Source organism: Gadus morhua, chromosome 3, assembly GCF_902167405.1.
Source record: "Gadus morhua chromosome 3, gadMor3.0, whole genome shotgun sequence".
NCBI lineage: Eukaryota > Metazoa > Chordata > Actinopteri > Gadiformes > Gadidae > Gadus > Gadus morhua.
The window spans coordinates 28,865,143-28,884,148 of NC_044050.1; the positions used below are offsets into that span (position 1 = coordinate 28,865,143).

The following is a 19,006-nucleotide window of genomic DNA, read 5'->3' on the forward strand; positions in this document are numbered from 1 at the left end:
AACTGTCTGGACATTTACTATCCTTTGTCCCCACAGCCAGCAGAATACACATCTATTGTGACTCTTTCTCTCTCCCAAACACACACACACGTTTATTTATTTAATATCTACATCTGGCTCTTTTTTCATGTGCAATGTTATCTATCTAGCCATCCCATCTTATAGTTTAGATAATGTCCCCCAATTGCAATCACTAACTTCCGTGCTTAAACTAAAATAAACATATTTCTATCACACCAATGCCATTCAATAGCTTACCATTTTTAAAGTGAGACACACGAACTAACAAGCATAGAGGATGATTTATTATTATTTGAATACATCGTCTATTACCATGATCAAAGTCAATCGGTCGTCGATCAATGTCACGTCATAATGTGTGAAGCACAGAAAACTAATCTTCATGTAAAGTCGTGTTTTACCCCCCAACCCTTCCCCAAAGTAAACAAGTTTAACGAAGGAGAGACCAGTTCTGTATACTAATTTTTTCTCTGTAGCACAAATCGTCTTTCATAAAACTAAAATAAAGCTTTAGTCCAAAAAGAAAAAACTATCGAAAGGTAGACAAACGTTGTCCTTTTTTCTTTATGATTTATACTTCGCTAAAACTCCTCAACTGTGATTTGTCTAAAGCTGTAGTCGGTCACAAAAGAGCGAGTTGCATCCGTTCCACGGTCCACCATTGCAACCATCGCCCTGAGAAACCACTACAACACCAGTGGACCGAGACAACACATCAACCACTGTGACATACGTATGTCTGCATGCGTCTGCAAGCGCCACTGTACAAGTTGGATGTCACATTCTAACACACACACACACTCACACACGCTTCGTAAACGGAAGTCTATGGTGAAGGTTTCTAGGCAGCTCACAAACAGTGATAATGGACAGAAGCAAGTATAAACCGTCGTCGTAAGTGCAATCCCCGGTCTTCTGTCGGTCGTTCGATTCGGCCCGGGGAGCATGACAGTGATGCATCGTGTAACCTTACCGTCTATCGTAGTTGGTACATCTATAGACAGTACAAGTGGGTCATGCAACATGGCTTTTTATATTACTTTACAATCATGTGTGTGTGTCACTTTACAATTAACGTGGAATCTTTTTTGTACATGGCATAAGAAGGTACTCCATTAAAAGATGACACACGTTTCCATTCTTATCACAACAATAACATTGAAATCTTAAATCCTGAGAATTAAAACAAAATCATAAACACAACCGATGGGCGGGTCAGACACTAACGCACGTCGGCTCCGACGAGACTTTGATGCAACAAAACACGAGCAAAAGTCCATGTGTTCTGCCTCAGGGAGGGGGTTCGCGGTCCTGGCCCCCACAAACTATTTTAGGCCTTGGCCAGAACTAAAAATGTAGTTTGCGTTGGTGTACAACTCTTCTAAACCTTCCTCTAGATGTCAGTCTAAAACCAGCGCCCCAGACACCACAATCATCCTTGGGCCATCTTTAAGGGACATGGAATCTGTAATCCTAAACGATAATCGGAACATAATATGGCTATAGGTGATCATTGACTTTAAAGTATACATAAAACCTCTGTCTTACAAAGTGTCTCTCTGAGCTCGTTCATGTTGGGAATCAGAGTGAGGGCGCACAACATACAAATATACAACCTCAACCATAGATAATAATAACAAGCCGATCACATTTCACAGCAGGCAATCTCCCTGCTTTGCATCTCATGTATTCGCTTCCTCTAGCAAAGCACACACAAAAATAGACATTTCGGCACTTTAAATATCGTAATTACTCAGAATGAATCTATGTTTCGACTTAACTCGATGCAATGAATAAGGACGTCCTCACAGGAAAATATACAAATCCAGTTTGTTATATAATTAATATGCTCGGTCGATTTCACCGCGGGAACGTGAAGTGTTATGTTGCGGATCTATAGAAATGTCGTAGTGGACATCACAGTTAAAGGAACCCGGGTCAGTGCATTTCATAGATCAGCAAGCGACGTGCTCCCAGTCTCAACACAAACTGACCTGCTGCTTCAAATCTCAGCTAACCACACAGGAAGTCAGAGCGTACCGTCTAACCCCGGGAATCTCTAGTGCACGCCTGGGCCGGTGGTTGACTCATCGCTACAGTGTCTGACGTCAGCACGGTGCCTTAGAATACGCTGATTAGTGTGCGGGGAGTCACGGCGCGAGGCTCTGGGGCGGGGAGGAGAGGGAGGAAGGAGAGGGGGACTAATTCAACATTCTCGTCTTGACCAGAGGGAGGTGGAGCCTCTCTTCATCAGGGAGGTGTACAGGGATGTGATCTGTTCTCTTCCATCGGTCCTCCCCCCTCCCTCCTCCTCCTCTCCTCCACCTCCCACCCTCTCATCCCTCCCTTCCCATCAAAGGGAGGCTGCGTTCTACTTCAGTGAGGTGTTCACATGTGACCAGTCTCTCTACCTTCATTCCTCCTCCTCCCTCTCCCTCCCTCCTTCCTTTCACTCTCACTCTCCCCTACCCTCCCTCCCTCCTCCCTCAGAGGGAGGCGTTGTCTCCTCCTCCTCCCCCTCTCCTCCCCCCCTCAGAGGGAGGTGTCGTGGTGGATGGACTGCAGGCACCCCAGCAGCTGGTGGTAGGAGGTGCCCGGGGAGGCCACGGTCTCGAACACCGACTGGAAGGCGCGTCGGTCCAGCTCCTCGTCGATCTGGTGCCGGTAGAAGTCCATGGCCACCAGGCAGAAGAGGTTCACGTCCACCACCTCGCTGCTGCCCATCCTGCTGATCACGTGGGGCAGTCTGGGAGAGCCGGGGGGTCAAGGACCACACACCAGGTGGAGGTGAGACACACACCACACACAGGTGGACGTACACATACACACAAATATATCCATACAGACCTATACACTCACACACACCCAGGCGCACACAAACACACACATACACACATATACAGACACACTCACTCATAATACACACACACACACACATATACAGACACACTCACTCATAATACACACACACACACACACACACACACACACACACACACACACACACACACACACACACACACACACACACGCGGCGCTGGAGGATACAGGGCGGAGATCCACTGGGAGGTGGAGGCCGACACGAAGAAGCAGGAGAGGCTCCACATCGCCATGGCGACGGGGGAGCGCTGGGTGAAGTTGGAGAGCGACAGCAGCACCCAGTCGCGCACCATGGAGGACTGCCCCGTGGCGTGGAGCGTCTGGAACACCTGGGGGGGGGGGGGGGGGGGGGGGGGGGGGGGGGGGGGAGAACGTAACGTCGCCATTTCAGAGTTCCTGGGTCGTGTTCAAATGTTCCCGCTTCCAGGGTGTAGAAGTTAGCGAGGTCCAGAATACTTTATTTTATTACACTTTAGGGTTTTGACTTTTGCCCAAAAATCCTATTCGAGTTTGTTTGTTTATTAATATTCGAATATATTCGAATATTTATTAATAATATTTTGACCATTAAATGCCTTCAGTAAGACCTGGATTTGGCGATCGTGAGGTTTGTTTACCGGCGTTGCTATGGTTACCGGTCCTGCGCGTTCCAACGGTTTATTAGGTTTCCAATAAATCGCTGTCTAATCAATACTTCATTCACTGCCTCTTCCGTGGTCAATACAATATTATGAATAGACTGCGTGGGGTTCTCCGACGTCTCTCCCTCCTGGCCTGCCCATAACAGGTTTGAATATTAAGGGCTGCCTAATACTAGTTTGAATTTTGATTTATTTTTTGATATTCTAATTATATTCGAATGACCAGGTTCGGAGTCAAAGCCCTATTACACGTCTCTTCTCAATGCTGTGGAACTTGCATGGGCCCTTCACAACTTCCATAGGTGTATCATTTTTTGATAATTCACCGTTGCTAAGCATATAATGACCGCTGTCAAGGAAAGTGGATTTTTTTGGCCGTCTTACGTATTACTGGTAACAAATTAATTATTGAAAGACACATATGTGAGGTTATTTTTTCGTTTTGGCAAGTATTCATTATCTATAATTAAATAGATACAGCGGGACTTGTTGGAAAAAATACTTGCATTCAAATATTATATTTTGTGTGTGTGTGTAATGTCAACATATTAAACTCCTGATTCTAAAGTGATATAGCACAGATTTGTATTTTAAAAAATATATGATCAAAAAACGAATAAATCCCATTTTTTATATATAATTTAAAAAAGGACTAATAACAATAATTTAGGAAAAGTTACCGTGACCTCATAGCTGGCTACGGCTAGGCCTGCTTCTGGAATGCTTCTTTTTAATAACGTAAACACGTATTTTCACTACATTCTTGTATTCATGTGTATTTGGGATTATTATGTAAGCATTTACAATGGTGTTTGTTCTCTGAGAAGAGCCACTCCCATAATGAGAAGAGCCACTCCCATAATGAGGAGAGCCACTCCCATAATGAGGAGAGCCACTCCCATAATGAGGAGAGCCACTCCCATAATGAGAAGAGCCACTCCCATAATGAGGAGGGCCACTCCCATAATGAGGAGGGCCAATCCCATAATGAGAAGAGCCACTCCCATAATGAGGAGAGCCACTCCCCTAATGAGGAGATCCACACCCATAATGAGGAGAGCCACTCCCATAATGAGGAGAGCCACTCCCATATTGAGGAGAGCCACTCCCATATTGAGGAGAGCCACTCCCATATTGAGGAGAGCCACTCCCATATTGAGGAGAGCCACTCCCATATTGAGGAGAGCCACGCACATAATGAGGAGAGCCACTCCCATATGAGGAGATCCAGGCCCATTATGAGACCCAGGCCCAGTGTCTTGATTGTTTTCAAATTCGGGAGACTTGCTGCCATCTCTCCTCTCCCAGGCTGGTTGGCGTGACAACCCCACAACAAATAAAAACACGAACACAGCAACTGTTACCCAGGATCATTGATATGCTTGGCAGTGTTCGTTAGGGAGATAATGAGACAGCTTACTGCCTCAACAAACCTCATTAATTTAAATCTGTTTCAAAATAGCAAACACAATCTCAATTAGAAGAACGACTACAGGGGATTTCGAGGTCAGTATTGCTGACGTCCTAAAAAGTCACAGTTCATATACAAGGAACAAATAAATAGCGAGAGACACAACCTGTATGTCTGCGTGCATGCGTTCGTGTCTGTGTGTGTGTGTGTGTGTGTGTCTGTTAGTGTCTAGGTGTGTGTGTGTGTGTGTGTGTGTGTATACCTGTGTGTGTCTGTGTGTATGTTGTGTGTGTATACCTGTGTGTGTCTGTGTCTGTGTGTGTGTCTGTTAGTGTCTAGGTGTGTGTGTGTGTGTATACCTGTGTGTGTCTGTGTGTATGTTGTGTATGTATACCTGTGTGTGTGTGTGTGTCTGTTAGTGTCTAGGTGTGTCTGTTTGTATGTTGTGTGTGTATACTTGTGTGTGTCTGTGTGTATATTGTGTGTGTATACCTGTGTGTCTGTTATTGTCTAGGTGTGTCTGTTTGTATGTTGTGTGTGTATACGTGTGTGTGTCTGTGTGTATGCTGTGTGGACTCTGACCTTGAAGACGACAGTAGCCATGAACTGGGGGTACGGCTGCTGGTTGGACAGGAACTCCCCGATGACCTTGTTCATGATGTCCTGCGGCGGGAAGAAGTCGTCCAGGAACTGGGGCAGGATCCGGGCCACCACGCGCGCCTCGCTGGGAAGGCCCTTACGGATCCTGGGGAGCGGCGTTCCCGAGTGGGAGCAGAGGGAAGGGAATGAGACCAGGGCTGAACGATTAATCGAGTCAAACCGACATCGCACCGAAATACAATGCGATGTGCAAATCGCAAAGGCTGCGATTTCTTTTAGTGTTACCGTTACTGACTGAGGATCAGTAAGATTTGTATTTATTTTAATTGTACAATTCAATCGTTAACTAAAGATGTTATAATATCAATTCATGCATCAAGTCACCTCAACACAATGGCCTGGCCTAAAGGAAATAGCAGTTCATATGTTAACTGCTTCCAACGTTGTGCTGGTCATACGTACAATAATTTATTGCTTTCTCAGTGAATATTACAGAACATAAAGAAAATGAAGTTAATCGCATACTAAATCGCAATCGCAATATTGGTCGAAATAATCTCAATTAGATTATTTCCCCAAATAGTTCAGCCCTAAATGAGACAGAGCCGAAGAACGGTAGAATGAGCCGAAACAGAGCAGAGGCCTTGAGCCAATCAGACGATAGCTGAGAGGAGCTCAACCCATGCAAGGACACCTACATTAATGACCCGTTTCTTACCCCCTTACCCCCCCACTCCTCTTAAGTACTTATTGTGTGCTGGACGCCCTGGCACTTAAAAATAGCCGTGTCATCTTATCCTAGCAATCTTTGCTGCATTCCACCAATTCCTCTAGTTTGGTATGTAGACTCAAGACTAACTTGTTCAGCGTTTACCTAGACTCTGCATAGCCTCCCCCTCTCACCCCACTCTTACGCACTTAATGTATGTTGTACGTTCTTGCACTTAAATAGTACTTAGCATTGTGTAGCGTTTTATCCTAGCTATCTTTGTTGCATGCGGGGAATTGATTAACCTAACGAACCAAGAGCCAAGCACTAACCATCGCTAGGTTAACCCATTACTTGTATACAACACAGACAGCTAGGATAAGATGCTAATCAACGCTAAGTACTATTTTCAAGTGCCAGGACGTACAACGCACAATAAGAGTGTAAGACGGGGGGGAAGGAGGCGACGCAGAGTCCATGTGAACCACAGTCCGTGTGACAACAGTGTTGCTACACCTACGAGGGGGCGTGTCTCTCTCTCACCTGTCGAAGAGCACGGAGACCCTCTCCATGGCGACGATGACCGACTCGCTGTCGGGGGCCTGGGGGTCGGGGTGGGCGGGGCGTCCGGCGGGGCTGGCCTTCTCCTTGCCTGAGGAGAAACCCACAGGACCCGCTGTGACGCCCACAGCCTCCGCAACCGCAGAGCCCACCTGACCTCTAACCCCTGTCACCTCTGACCCCGACGCAATCACGGCTAGGAGGACGACAGGGGGTGGTGGGGGGGGGGGATGGGGGGGGGGGCATGGGCAGGGGGAGGGGCCAGTGCGACCGGTCGAGAGGGGGGGGGGGGGGGGGGGGGGGGGGGGGGGGGGGGGGTTTGAAGTGAGGGAAGGGGGGAGGTTGATGTGACAAGATTAATTTCAGGAGGCTGGTACCGTCATTTTTGGGTTAAGTCAATCTCGGGGTTCAGTCAATCTCGGGGTTCAGTCAATCTCAGGGGAGCACCTCAGGTCACGATGGTGGTTGAAATCCTTAATCTTTTATCTATTATCCTAAAGGGCTGTTTATGGTTCCTCTTCGACTCAACGCAAGGACCACGCAGACGCTTCGACGCAGGCGTGTACCACGTTACGTCCGTGAACATCCTTGCATTGCGTCGACGTGGAACCATAATCAGTCCCCTTCTCTTTTAAAGACAATTAGCATAACTGAAAGAGTGCTTGTAAGGATTTCAAACACAACGTTCACCGGGCTGATTATACAGAGAGAGAGTGTATATATAGTATAGAGAGTTTAGGCGGAGGACAGCTTAACAGAAGGGGATGGAGAAAAGGATTCCATTAGCATTCGAGTGCTACTAGTTAGCTCCAGCTAGTTAGCTACAGCTAAGGGCGGACAGCAGGTTGGCACGTTAGACAAGCTAGTAGCTCATGCTGACTGTTATTAGAGTTAGTGAGGGTGACTTAAAGTTAGAGGTAGGTTAAAAGAAGCCATCTAGATACACACACGCACACACACACACCAGAGGTTGCGCTAGACTTTTTCATTGTCCGTCATTTGGCGGACAGGGTCGTAAAAAATCTGTCATTGTCCATTATTATCCGTCATTTTATTTTAACTTTTAAATGGTAATATAGGCCTAGGCCTAAGCTATAATGCTTATATTCAATAGCCTCACTTGTTTTTATTGACTTATTTTCATTAAAAAAAATAATTCACAGAACAAGCGTGTTTCAATAATAATTAATAATTTATTTATGCATTTCTTTCTGAAGGTGAGAACTCGATTTTTCCACTTTTAAAACATTGCGGCTGTTGTGCCTTAACATAGAACGATGTATGGGCTGTAATGGGCTATTTTTAGCTGAACGAAGACAATTATAGTGAAAATGAACAGTCCACTTATAATTCTTGGTAATCTTCTGTAGGCAGCTCAAACTTTCCTTCTTGCCCGCATGGATTTGAAAAGTGTGCTTGCTTGCTTGAAATCAAACGTATCGATGGATACTGCTGCCGAGGCGATTGTCATTAGATGCTGCGTCTTTGCCTCCGACAGACGACTTCTCGTGGCGGTTTTTATGTTATTTTGAAGGCTGAATCCGCGCTCAGCTGCAACACTTGACACTGGGATAACCAGCGCCACTTCAGCCAGCGCTCTAAAATTGGGAAACATTTCCCCTAGCGAAGTGATGAGCAGCCGACAGGAGCCCCTGAACGAGGGATTTCCCGACCCTGCCAGCACTCTCTTCATCGGGATAATCCCTCTGCATGCGGTCATTCTCAACCAGTGGTGCAGCTGCACCCCGCGGTGACCCGTAGTGGGCACAGACGCGCTCCAATGCCTCTAGTCCGTGGGTCTTCAACGCGCTGTCAGCTGTAGGATAGCGCGAGGCGTTGAGCACGGCCGTAACTTCGGCTCAGTTTGAAAGTTGGTGTCGGCAATGAAGCTTATGTAGAGTAAGAAAACTGTCACAACTTGCCTGTTACTTCAATTGTGATTTTTATTCTTATGTTTATTATTGGTAATGGTCATTGTAAAATCCGTCAAAATGACGGACTGCCTTCAGATTTTTCCGTCATAGTTAAAAAATATCCGTCAATGACGGACATTTGTCGGTTAACGCGACCTCTGACACACACATACATCCATTAAGGTAAGGCCAAGTAGTGTTTGAATAAGAATGGTGGCATCCATTGTTAATGGAAATAGTTTGCTTTAAATACAGCAGGCAGGTGCAGGATGAAAGCAGGTTCCCCAGTTTTAAACCAGTACTGGACCAGCATTAGACCAGTATTAACGAGGCACATTGCAGGATTGTTCCTGGATGTGGGCCCGTTCAAATAAAAAGTTATTTGCAGACATCAAATCCTGTGGCACGTGAGCAGGAATCTGTATTTTATCAATTCCCCTTAAAGGAGAGTTAGGGGGAAACTTACAATCCACTCAGTTCATGATGAACCACTCTGCCCGTTATGATCAATACATTTGATACATTCTTTAAGGTTATCTTTTCACAGTTCCACAGATCAGCTGGGCACACATTATCACAATAATGTGTGTGTGTACACCTATAAAGTACTTTATTAGTTTCATCATGCCATCGATGTTGGAATATCGTACCGCACGGTCTGGCATGGATGGGGTTAGCTTGGGTTAGTTAGATTGGGTTAGCTAGCTAGCTCGGGTAAGCTAGCCCGGGTAAGCTAGCCCGGGTTAGTAAGGTAGCTCGGGTTAGCTAGCTCGGGTCAGCTAGCCGGGGTTAGTTAGCTCGGGTCAGCTAGCTCAGGTTAGCTAGCCCCGGGTTAGCCGACAGGAGCTAGCTAACCCGAGTTGCTCGAGTGCTGTGCGTGCAGGGCGGGTCGCTAAGCAACAGCGGTGGCTTGTGGTACACTAAGCTACAGCGGCGGTTCACTACGCTATGCTATAGCGGCGGCGGCGGTACGCTAAGCTACGTTAAGCTACGGTGGCGGAGGCGGGGTCTTACCGGTGTACATGCAGGTGAGCATGAGGCCCAGGGCGGCCATGGCGCGGTGGGGCGAGGGCATGTTGACGCGGTCCACGCTGAGCTTCACCAGCGCCTCGCCGTCCACGCGCGACAGCTGCTCCGACAGCAGCAGGCGTTCCAGGCCGCGCAGCACGCAGTGGTAGATGACCGAGGGCGTGCAGTCCTCGGAGGCCGACACCATCACCCCGCACATCTGAAGGGGAGGGGGGTCACAGTGATGACGGAGGGACGTGGAGGCACGGAACAACTTAAACGAATGACGGAAATGGTAAATGGATCGCAGATAAACTGCGCTTTTCTAACCAGTGGCCACTCGAAGCGCTTACATTCACACGTTCATTCACACACCGAAGGCGGAGTCAGACGCGCAGGGTGACAGCCGGCTCGTCAGGAGCAGTCAGGGTGAGGCGTCTCGCTCAGGGACACCTTGACACTCTGCTAGGAGGAGCCGGGGATCGAACTAGCAACCTACCGGTTACCAGCCGACCCGCTCTACCTCCTGAGCCACATGCCGCCCGGACCTCAGTTTTTTCATACGATCAATAACGCATACAAACAGCGATCGAGTGTAAACCCTGTGAATCTATGCAGGAGTAGTAACGTGTGGAGCGGCTCTAAGAGGTGAATGTTTGTGGTTCGTCGGTCTCCTTCAAACGGAGCCTCATGCTCGTGGATGGAGTGAGCGATGAAGCGTGTGATATGGAGAGTGAGCGATGCAGTGAGAGATGCAGAGTGAGAGATGCAGAGTGAGAGATGCAGAGTGAGAGATGAAGAGTGAGAGATGCAGAGTGAGAGATGCAGAGTGAGAGATGCAGAGTAAGATATGAGGAGTGAGCGATACAGAGAGAGATGAAGAGTGAGAGATGAAGAGTGAGAGATGCAGAGTGAGCGATGAAGAGTGAGCGATGCAGAGTGAGAGATGAAGAGTGAGCGATGCAGAGTGAGCGATGAAGAGTGAGAGATGAAGAGTGAGCGATGCAGAGTGAGAGATGAAGAGTGAGCGATGCAGAGTGAGAGATGAAGAGTGAGCGATGCAGAGTGAGAGATGAAGAGTGAGAGATGCCGAGTGAACGATGGCGAGTGAGCGATGCAGAGAGTGAGCGGTGAAGAGTGAGCGATTGAGAGTGAGCGGTGAAGAGTGAGCGATGGAGACTGAGCGATGGAGAGTGAGCGATGGAGACTGAGCGATGGAGAGTGAGGGTGGAGAGTGAGCGATGGAGAGTGAGCGATGGAGAGTGAGCGATGGAGAGTGAGGGTGGAGAGTGAGGGTGGAGAGTGAGCGATAAAGAGTGAGCGATGGAGAGTGAGAGGTGGAGAGTGAGAGGTGGAGAGTGAGAGGTGGAGAGTGGGCGATAAAGAGTGAGCGAGGCTCACCTGGATGACTCCGGCGGAGAACTCGGCCCCCACGTCCAGGGGGTAGTTCTCCATCATGTAGAACGCCACCGCGCACATCACAAGCACGTGCTGCTGGTTGTGGAGGTTCACGCAGCTGGAGAGGACACACACACACACACACACACACACACACACACACACACAGGTTCAACACAGAGCAGAACACAGGAGAGGACCGGGAGACATCTAGTGGCCACTGGCGGTACTGTACCACAGTTCAAATTGCCTGATTAAAGGATAGGATCTGGCCCAACATTAACCCAGCAGGGGGTGTCAGACAGGGACCTTGATTACACGTGAATTCTGGACCACTGGACTAATCCAGATTACCCATGATGACGTTAGGTTTGGGGTTCAGATCAGAAATGAAAAAAAACCGTTGGAAACTCTAACTAGGATTTAGATTCTGTTGGTTTTTGAATGTAGCTTCAACAAAGCTGTAATCTGATTGGCTACAACTCCCCATGAATACCATGGCAACGCAGAGGCTGAGAACCCGTGTGCCCCCCCCCCCCCCCCACTCACTGGGCGGTGCCCCCCCCCCCCCCCCCCTCCACTCACTGGGCGGTGCCCCCCCCCCCCCCCCCCCCCCCCCCCCCCCACTCACTGGGCGATGGCGCGCAGGTTGGACAGCAGGTACTCGGAGACGACGGGGATGAGCGTCTTGGCCGTGTCGTCCAGCAGGTCGCACTCCAGGACGTACAGCACCCCGTGGAGCGCCCCCACCCTGCTGGGCAGGTGGGTGCTGCGCAGGGTGGTCTCCAGCAGCCGGCACACCGGCTCCGCGATGGCCTTGTCCTGGGGGGGGGGATGGAGACTCGTTTTTAGAAATGACCTGCACAGCGTGCCTACAAACACCTTGCCTCTCGTACCGAGGAACGCCCCTGTTGGGAGCGCGTGGGTCCTCTCTCACCATGCTCAGCCGTATCTCTCCCTCTCCCCCTCCCTCTCTCTTTCCCCCCCTCCCTCCCACCAGGCCCAGCTCTCTCCCCCCCCTCCCCCCTCCCTCCCCCTCCCTCTCACCAGGCCCAGCTCCCTCTCTCTCCAGGCCCAGCTCCCTCTCCCTCTCACCAGGCCCAGCTCTCTCTCCCCCCCTCCCCCCTCCCCCTCCCTCTCACCAGGCCCAGCTCCCTCCCCCCTCTCCCTCCCTCTCTCACCAGGCCCAGCTCCCTCTCCCCCTCCCTCTCCCTCTCACCATGCCCAGCACGGCCGCGGCCTTGCAGATGGCGGGCACCAGGTACTGGTTGAGGATCTCGTCCTCCATGGGGTGAAGCTTCTGCAGCTCCATCAGGGTGGAGAACATCATGTCGAACTGGTTCCTCTCCGTGAACAGGTCCGACACCGCCAGCAGCTACAGGAGGGGGAGGAGGAGGAGGAGGAGACGAAGAAAGAGAAGGAGGGGACGAAGAAAGAGAAGGACGAGGAGGAGACGAATAAAGAGAAGGATTAGGAGGAGGAGGAGGAGACGAATAAAGAGAAGGATTAGGAGGAGGAGGAGGAGGAGGAGGAGGAGGAGGAGGAGGAGGAGGATGAGGAGAAGGAGGAGGAAGAGGAACAGGAAGAAGGATGAGAGGGCGGATACGAAGAGGGGGAGGAGGAGGAGAAGAAGGAGGTGAAGAGGGATGAAGAGGTAGCGGAACAGGAGGAAGGATGAGGAGAAGGAGGAGACGAAGAGGAGGAGAAAAAGGTGAGACACAGAGCAAGACAACAGAAACCACAAGCATGCGATGGTAAAGAGTCTCGAGTCCTCGTAGTGGTGGATTACGATAGTAATGGTTTGCATTTAGACAGCGCTTTTCTAACCAGTGGCCAATCGCTTTACAATACTGCCTCACATTCACCCATTCATGCACACGTTCACACACCGACGGCGGAGTCAACCACGCAGGGCGACAGCCAGCTGGTGAGGAGCAGTCAGGGTGAGGCGTCTCGCTCAGGGACACCTCGACACTCAGATAGGAGGAGCCGGGGATCGAACCAGCAACCATCCGGTTTCTAGTCGACCCGCTCTCCCTCCTGAGCCACATGCCGCCCGGTAGTGAGGGGGGGTGTTTCTCACCGATCGGACCACCTCACTGATCAGCACCACGGGGGTCCGCCTGGTGTTGGGGGTCCCGGGGATGAGCCACTGGCTGTAGAGGTCCAGGAGGAACTGGGAGCAGGAGTGGATGTCCACCCCGGCCCGGTGCTTCCTGGGAGAGGAACCACAGCAGCAGAGAGGGGTTCAGACTAAGACGGACATCCTGGAGGGTCTACCATTAGGTATGAGATAGGGCTGCACCATAGTGGGACATTTTGTCTTTCTGTGGTACGCATTGCGATATGATAACATCCCACTGCCAGCGATACGAATATTGCACATGCATGCATCGTGATTTTGATGAGAAAAATATATATCGTGCAGCCCTGGTATGAGCCCTGACATTTCATCTTGTATATAATACTGAAAACTCTGAATGCATGTTAATCCAGCCTTATGATTCTCTGTTCACTTCAAGTTGACATGTTGGGAAAACCTAATGAACAAATGACAGTAGTACTACAGGACAGGAGATTAAACCTGGTCATAGGTTTCAGCGAGTCAAATTAAAGACTTTTTAAGACCTTTTTAATACCACCTTGAAATTTAAGACCTTAAACACACGATGGTAGGGGGGATCCCGCTGTATTACAACCCAAGCATAGCATGTGGGTCACTCAATCAGACTCATTCACCTACCCATTGTCGCAGACTAGCTAGCAAGCACGCAGATAATCGTTTATATATGCAGCTAGCAAGAAAGAAGCCTCTCAAAATAAATAGTCCTGCCCCGACCTTGTGTTACTGTATTTAAGACCAGCATATGACATTTGTAACGAATTTAAGACTTTTCAAGGCCTTAAATTTAGAAAAATGAATTTAAGACTTTTTGAGGATGCGCGGACGCCCTGAACAAGACAACATTTGATTGCCGTTGTGCTGTAGGTCTGTGTGTGCGTGTGCGCGTGTATGCGTGTCTGTGTGTGTCTGACCTGGAGTTGATGGGAGAGGTTGGGGGGGAGGAGGGTGCTGGGGTGTCTGTCTCATCCTCTTCATCCTCACCCCACTCTTCCTCCCTCAGGGGTGTAATGTTGTTGCCGAGCCAGACCGAATGGATCGACACCTGACGGAGGGGGACGGAGGTAAGACAACTCCCCAACACCTCATAGGTAGACTAAGAAGAGGACGGATGGTCTATCCCAAAGGCTGGCTGTATACAGCGTGGAGGGGGGGGGGGGGTTACCTGTCCTAGTTTGTAGTCCATGTTGCCCATCTCTCTCTCCGTGTTGATCTGCAGCAGCAGCTTCTCGTGGCTGATCAGAGTCCCTGCTTAAACAAACCAACAACACCGACAGAGTCACATCACAGTGCACACACACATGCACGTACAGCAGCACAGGAACTGCATGGCAGTGAGGGGTGGTGCGTGTGTGTGTGTGTTTGTACGGTTGTTTGCGTGTGCGTGCGTTTTTGTACTGTTGTGTGTGCGTGCGTTTGTACTTTTGTGTGTGTGTGTGTGTTTGTACTGGTGTGTGTGTGTTTGTACTGGTGTGTGTTTGTACTGGTGTATGTTTGTATGTGTGTGTATGTGTGTGTATGTATGTGTATGTGTGTGCGTGCGTGCGTGCGTGCGTGCGTGCGTGCGTGCGTGCGTGCGTGCGTGCGTGCGTGCGTTTGTGTTTGTGTGTGTGTTTGTGTGTGTGTGTGCATGTGCGTGCGTGTGTTACCGGCGGAGGCGGCGGACAGCGAGGGCACGGGGTCCCAGGCGTGGTAGGGGTGGTGCGTGTGGACGTTGTCCCTCTTGGACACCAGCGCCTGGATCTCCCGCTCCACTTCCCCCCGGATCACCGCCAACTTCCTGCCAAATCTGGAGCCCAGCAGAAAAAGCGGTTGATGACTAAATAGCCCAAACATCTAGGGCTAAATCAAACCCAAGATGGCTCGTGTGAAATAAATCATGATACCCATGTGACCAAACCGATCAACGTTCATATCTGCTGAGAATCTTAATTAGTTTCTACCGATAAAGTGTTTAACGGAAGAGGATCAGGGCCACATTGGATTTGCGACGATCTCAAAGTCAGAATGTTGAGATTTAATTCATAATTTTGAGATTCAGATCTGAATTTTCAAATTAAAGTCAGTATTGTGAGATTTAAATTAGAAACTTAAGAATAAAGTCAAAGTTCAGAGTAAAGAAAGTCTGACTTCAAAAAAAAAAAAAAAAAAAATTTTAGAGTGTCCTTCATCCCGTTCCGTAGTATCTAGATTCTAGTGCCCCAGAGCCGTGTGTTCTGTGGGGGTGCGGCGGGGCCTAGTGGCCAGCAGGGGTCCTACCGCGTGTCCAGGGCCTTCAGGCTCTTGTTGCGGGGCTGCTGCTCCAGGCAGCTGACGGCCGGGTTGCCGGCGGCGGGCAGCGTCATGGCGCTCAGAACCAGGCTGGTGATGGCCTGCACCGCCAGCACGTTGAGCTGGGTCCGCTCCAGGTCCTCCTACCGGGGGGGGGGGGGGGGGGGGGGGGGGCACCCAGGGGAGAGGAGACAGAGCGGGAGGAGGAGGAGGAGGAGGAGGAGGAGAGGGAGAACATCCACCCGGAGCACACAGAGGAGGAGGAGGAGGAGGGAGAACATCCACCCAGAGCAGACAGAGGAGGAGGAGAGGGAGAAGGAGGAGGAAGAGGAGGGGGAGAACATCCACCCAGAGGAGGAGGAGGAGGAGGAGGAGGAGGAGGAGGAGGAGGAGGAGGAGGAGAAGTGCAATTCTTTAATAGGAGTTGGAGATCAGTGATATTTGCAAGACTGCATGTGCTTCTTGTACTCAAGCTGTGTGTGTGTGTGTGTGTGTGTGTGTGTGTGTGTGTGTGTGTGTGTGTGTGTGTGTGTGAGACTGTCTGTGTTTGTAGGTGTGTGTGTGAGTGAGTATGAGTGTATGAGTGTAGGTGTGTGTAGTTGTGCGACTGTGGGTGAGTTTGTTTTTGTGTGCGACTGTGAGTGGGTGTGAGTGTGTTTTTTATCTTGTGTGAGTGTGAGTAAGGGAGTGAGTGTGTGTGAATGAGTGAAAGTGTGAGTGTGTGTGAATGAGTTAAAGTGTGAGTGTGTGTGAATGAGTGAAAGTGGGGGTGTGTGTGCGTGCGCGTGCGTGCGAGTTTCTCAGTGAGTGAGTGAGTGAGTGAGTGAGTGTCTCAGTGAGTGAGTGTCTCAGTGTGTGAGTGAGGGAGTGAGTGTCTCAGTGAGTGAGTGAGTGTCTCAGTGAGTGAGTGAGTGAGTGAGTGAGTGAGTGAGTGAGTGAGTGAGTGAGTGAGTGAGTGAGTGAGTCTCAGTGAGTGAGTGAGTGAGTGAGTGAGTGAGTGTCTCAGTGAGTGAGTGAGTGAGTGTCTCAGTGAGTGAGTGAGTGAGTGTCTCAGTGAGTGAGTGAGTGAGTGTCTCAGTGAGTGAGTGAGTGAGTGTCTCAGTGAGTGAGTGAGTGAGTGAGTGAGTGAGTGAGTGAGTGTCTCAGTGAGTGAGTGAGTGAGTGTCTCAGTGAGTGAGTGAGTGAGTGTCTCAGTGAGTGAGTGAGTGAGTGTCTCAGTGAGTGAGTGTCTCAGTGAGTGAGTGAGTGAGTGTCTCAGTGAGTGAGTGTCTCAGTGAGTGAGTGAGTGAGTGAGTGAGTGAGTGAGTGAGTGAGTGAGTGAGTGTCTCAGTGAGTGAGTGAGTGAGTGTCTCAGTGAGTGAGTGAGTGAGTGAGTGAGTGTCTCAGTGAGTGAGTGAGTGAGTGTACCTCCTGTTGCACCTCCTCCTCCTGGTCCATGGTGATTGGTTGGGTGACCAGCACCCCCAGCAGGGTGGCCCAGGTCTCCTCGAACTGGGTTCTGCTGCTCCAGCCTGCACACACACACACACACACACACACACACACACACACACACACACACACAGTAAGCTGTGCTCATCAGGACTGTAGGATCCAATCCCTTCGTTTTCCTTTAGTTGTGGTTGTCAGTATTGTGCGTGCTTGTGTTTGTTTGGTTGATTGATGCGTGTGCTGTGTGTGCTCCCCTCGAGGGCAAGTTGTCCTTAAAGGAACAGACCTCAGGCCGTGGGGGGGGGGGGGGGGGGGGGGGGGGGTTTGGGCTGGAAAAGCAGACAGTCTTCTGTAGACCTTGTACGTCATGCCCCGTCTTATGATTTCCTTTTTGAACGATAATCTTTACATTTTGAATATTTTTTGAAATGAGCTCTGCTTCGCAAATAAAGGAAGATACTTTATTTTGAATCTCATCTTGACATTCAGGTTTTTTTGTCAAGACTTCAAGCTTCTACTATAGCCTAAACCATCAGCCCAAGAGGGATCCACACCAGGAACAACAATGGACACAGTGCGTCACTACGAGGACTGTGTCTCACTACGTTACGCTACACTACGCGGTGTTTACCCAGGGTGTTGATGCGGTACAGGAACTCCCTGAAGACGTCCTTCTCCTGCAGGAAGTCCAGGGGGATCTCCGGCAGTGTGGTGCCGAACTCGCCCCCGGGGCGCGGAGACCAGCCCAGCTTCCACACCTGAGGAGACCCAGTCAGAGGAGAACACACGCATTAACACTGTAACCGGTGTCATGGTGCGTCAGTGACCTTAGAGGACGGGTAGACGGCCCCGCCGTCCTCACATTGACTCCATCATAGAAAGTCTACAAATATTTGGAAAAGTTCCAAATATTAAAAAAATGCGAACGGAAGGGCGCGATTCCAAGCTAATACGAACATTTTAAAAGTGGAATAGGGTCTCTAGGTGAAAACTTGTGGAAGGACACGGGTCCCAAAGTTTGTAGAGAATAAGAAAGAAAGAAAGAAAGAAAGAAAGAAAGAAAGAAAGAAAGAAAGAAAGAAAGAAAGAAAGAATAAAACTTAAGAAGTACATTAGTTGAGCGCTGCTTGCAGCACTTGCCTCATATAAAGGAGTAGACTCATTCACGTTTCCTAGTGTAGAGGTTAACTAACTGCAGCACCTGGTCGAGGTGGGCCCACACACGTTAGAGACAGACGGACAGACACTAACCAGCGGGGGGTACAGGGGTACAGACAGACAGACAGACAGACAGACAGACAGACACTCACCAGTGGGGGCACGCGGGTGTAGCTGTTGACCAGCGGCAGGCGCGACAGACTGATGATGATGTTCCTCAGGGTGGGCGTGAAGAAGGCGGGGATGGCGGCGTTCCTATGGTGACCGAGAGCGAAGACGCTCTGAAGGCCCTCCACCAGCTCCGCCATGATCTCACACGCCTGCTGCTGGCACACGTCTGAACGGAAAACACAAACGCTGTTAAAACAACGGTGAATGGACTGCATTTAAACAGCGCTTTTCTAACCAGCGGCCTCTCAAAGCGCTTTACAACACTGCCTCACATTCACCCATTCATCCACACATTCACACACCGACGGTAGAGTCAACCCCGCAGGGCGACAGCCAGCTGGTCAGGAGCAGTCAGGGTGAGGCGTCAGGGACACCTCGGCACTCAGCTAGGAGGAGCCGGGGATCGAACTAGCAACCTTCTGGTTTCCAGCCGACCCGCTCTACCTCCTGAGCCACCAGCCACCCCGACAGAGAGACAGGCAGTAGGAGAGGAGAGACAGGCAGTATGAGAGGAGAGACAGGCAGTAGGAGAGGAGAGACAGGCAGTATGAGAGGAGAGACAGGCAGTATATGAGAAGAGAGACAGGCAGTATGAGAAGAGAGACAGGCAGTATGAGAAGAGAGACAGGCAGTCGCATGGGGGAGTGCAGAAATACAAAACGACGTCTGTGGCACTTCCTAAAACCATTCACAGCACACCGCTCCATCAGT

General features: G+C 50.0%; 1 protein-coding gene across 6 annotated transcripts in view; it reads right to left on the reverse strand.

Annotated features, from left to right (window-relative positions):
• Positions 1-290: 290 nt before the first annotated feature.
• The window catches only part of htt (huntingtin), a 56,794-nt gene continuing 38,078 nt past the window's right edge, over positions 291-19,006 (reverse strand). For 2 of the 6 annotated variants that reach the window (XM_030350559.1, XM_030350557.1), the window contains 16 exons: positions 18,277-18,461; positions 17,598-17,724; positions 16,943-17,046; positions 15,524-15,678; positions 14,914-15,053; positions 14,430-14,512; positions 14,179-14,309; positions 13,226-13,358; positions 12,362-12,517; positions 11,774-11,964; positions 11,146-11,260; positions 9,751-9,964; positions 6,806-7,019; positions 5,536-5,698; positions 3,070-3,230; positions 291-2,767 (listed from right to left, as the gene is read on the reverse strand). In XM_030350559.1, coding sequence (XP_030206419.1) covers positions 2,554-2,767; positions 3,070-3,230; positions 5,536-5,698; positions 6,806-7,019; positions 9,751-9,964; positions 11,146-11,260; positions 11,774-11,964; positions 12,362-12,517; positions 13,226-13,358; positions 14,179-14,309; positions 14,430-14,512; positions 14,914-15,053; positions 15,524-15,678; positions 16,943-17,046; positions 17,598-17,724; positions 18,277-18,461 — 2,486 coding nt within the window. In that variant the 3' untranslated portion in view covers positions 291-2,553. Of the gene's footprint in view, positions 2,768-3,069; positions 3,231-5,535; positions 5,699-6,805; positions 7,020-9,750; positions 9,965-11,145; positions 11,261-11,773; positions 11,965-12,361; positions 12,518-13,225; positions 13,359-14,178; positions 14,310-14,429; positions 14,516-14,913; positions 15,054-15,523; positions 15,679-16,942; positions 17,047-17,597; positions 17,725-18,276; positions 18,462-19,006 lie in introns of all 6 variants that reach the window. The other 4 variants (XM_030350558.1, XM_030350556.1, XM_030350561.1 and 1 more) reach the window with 3 other exon arrangements.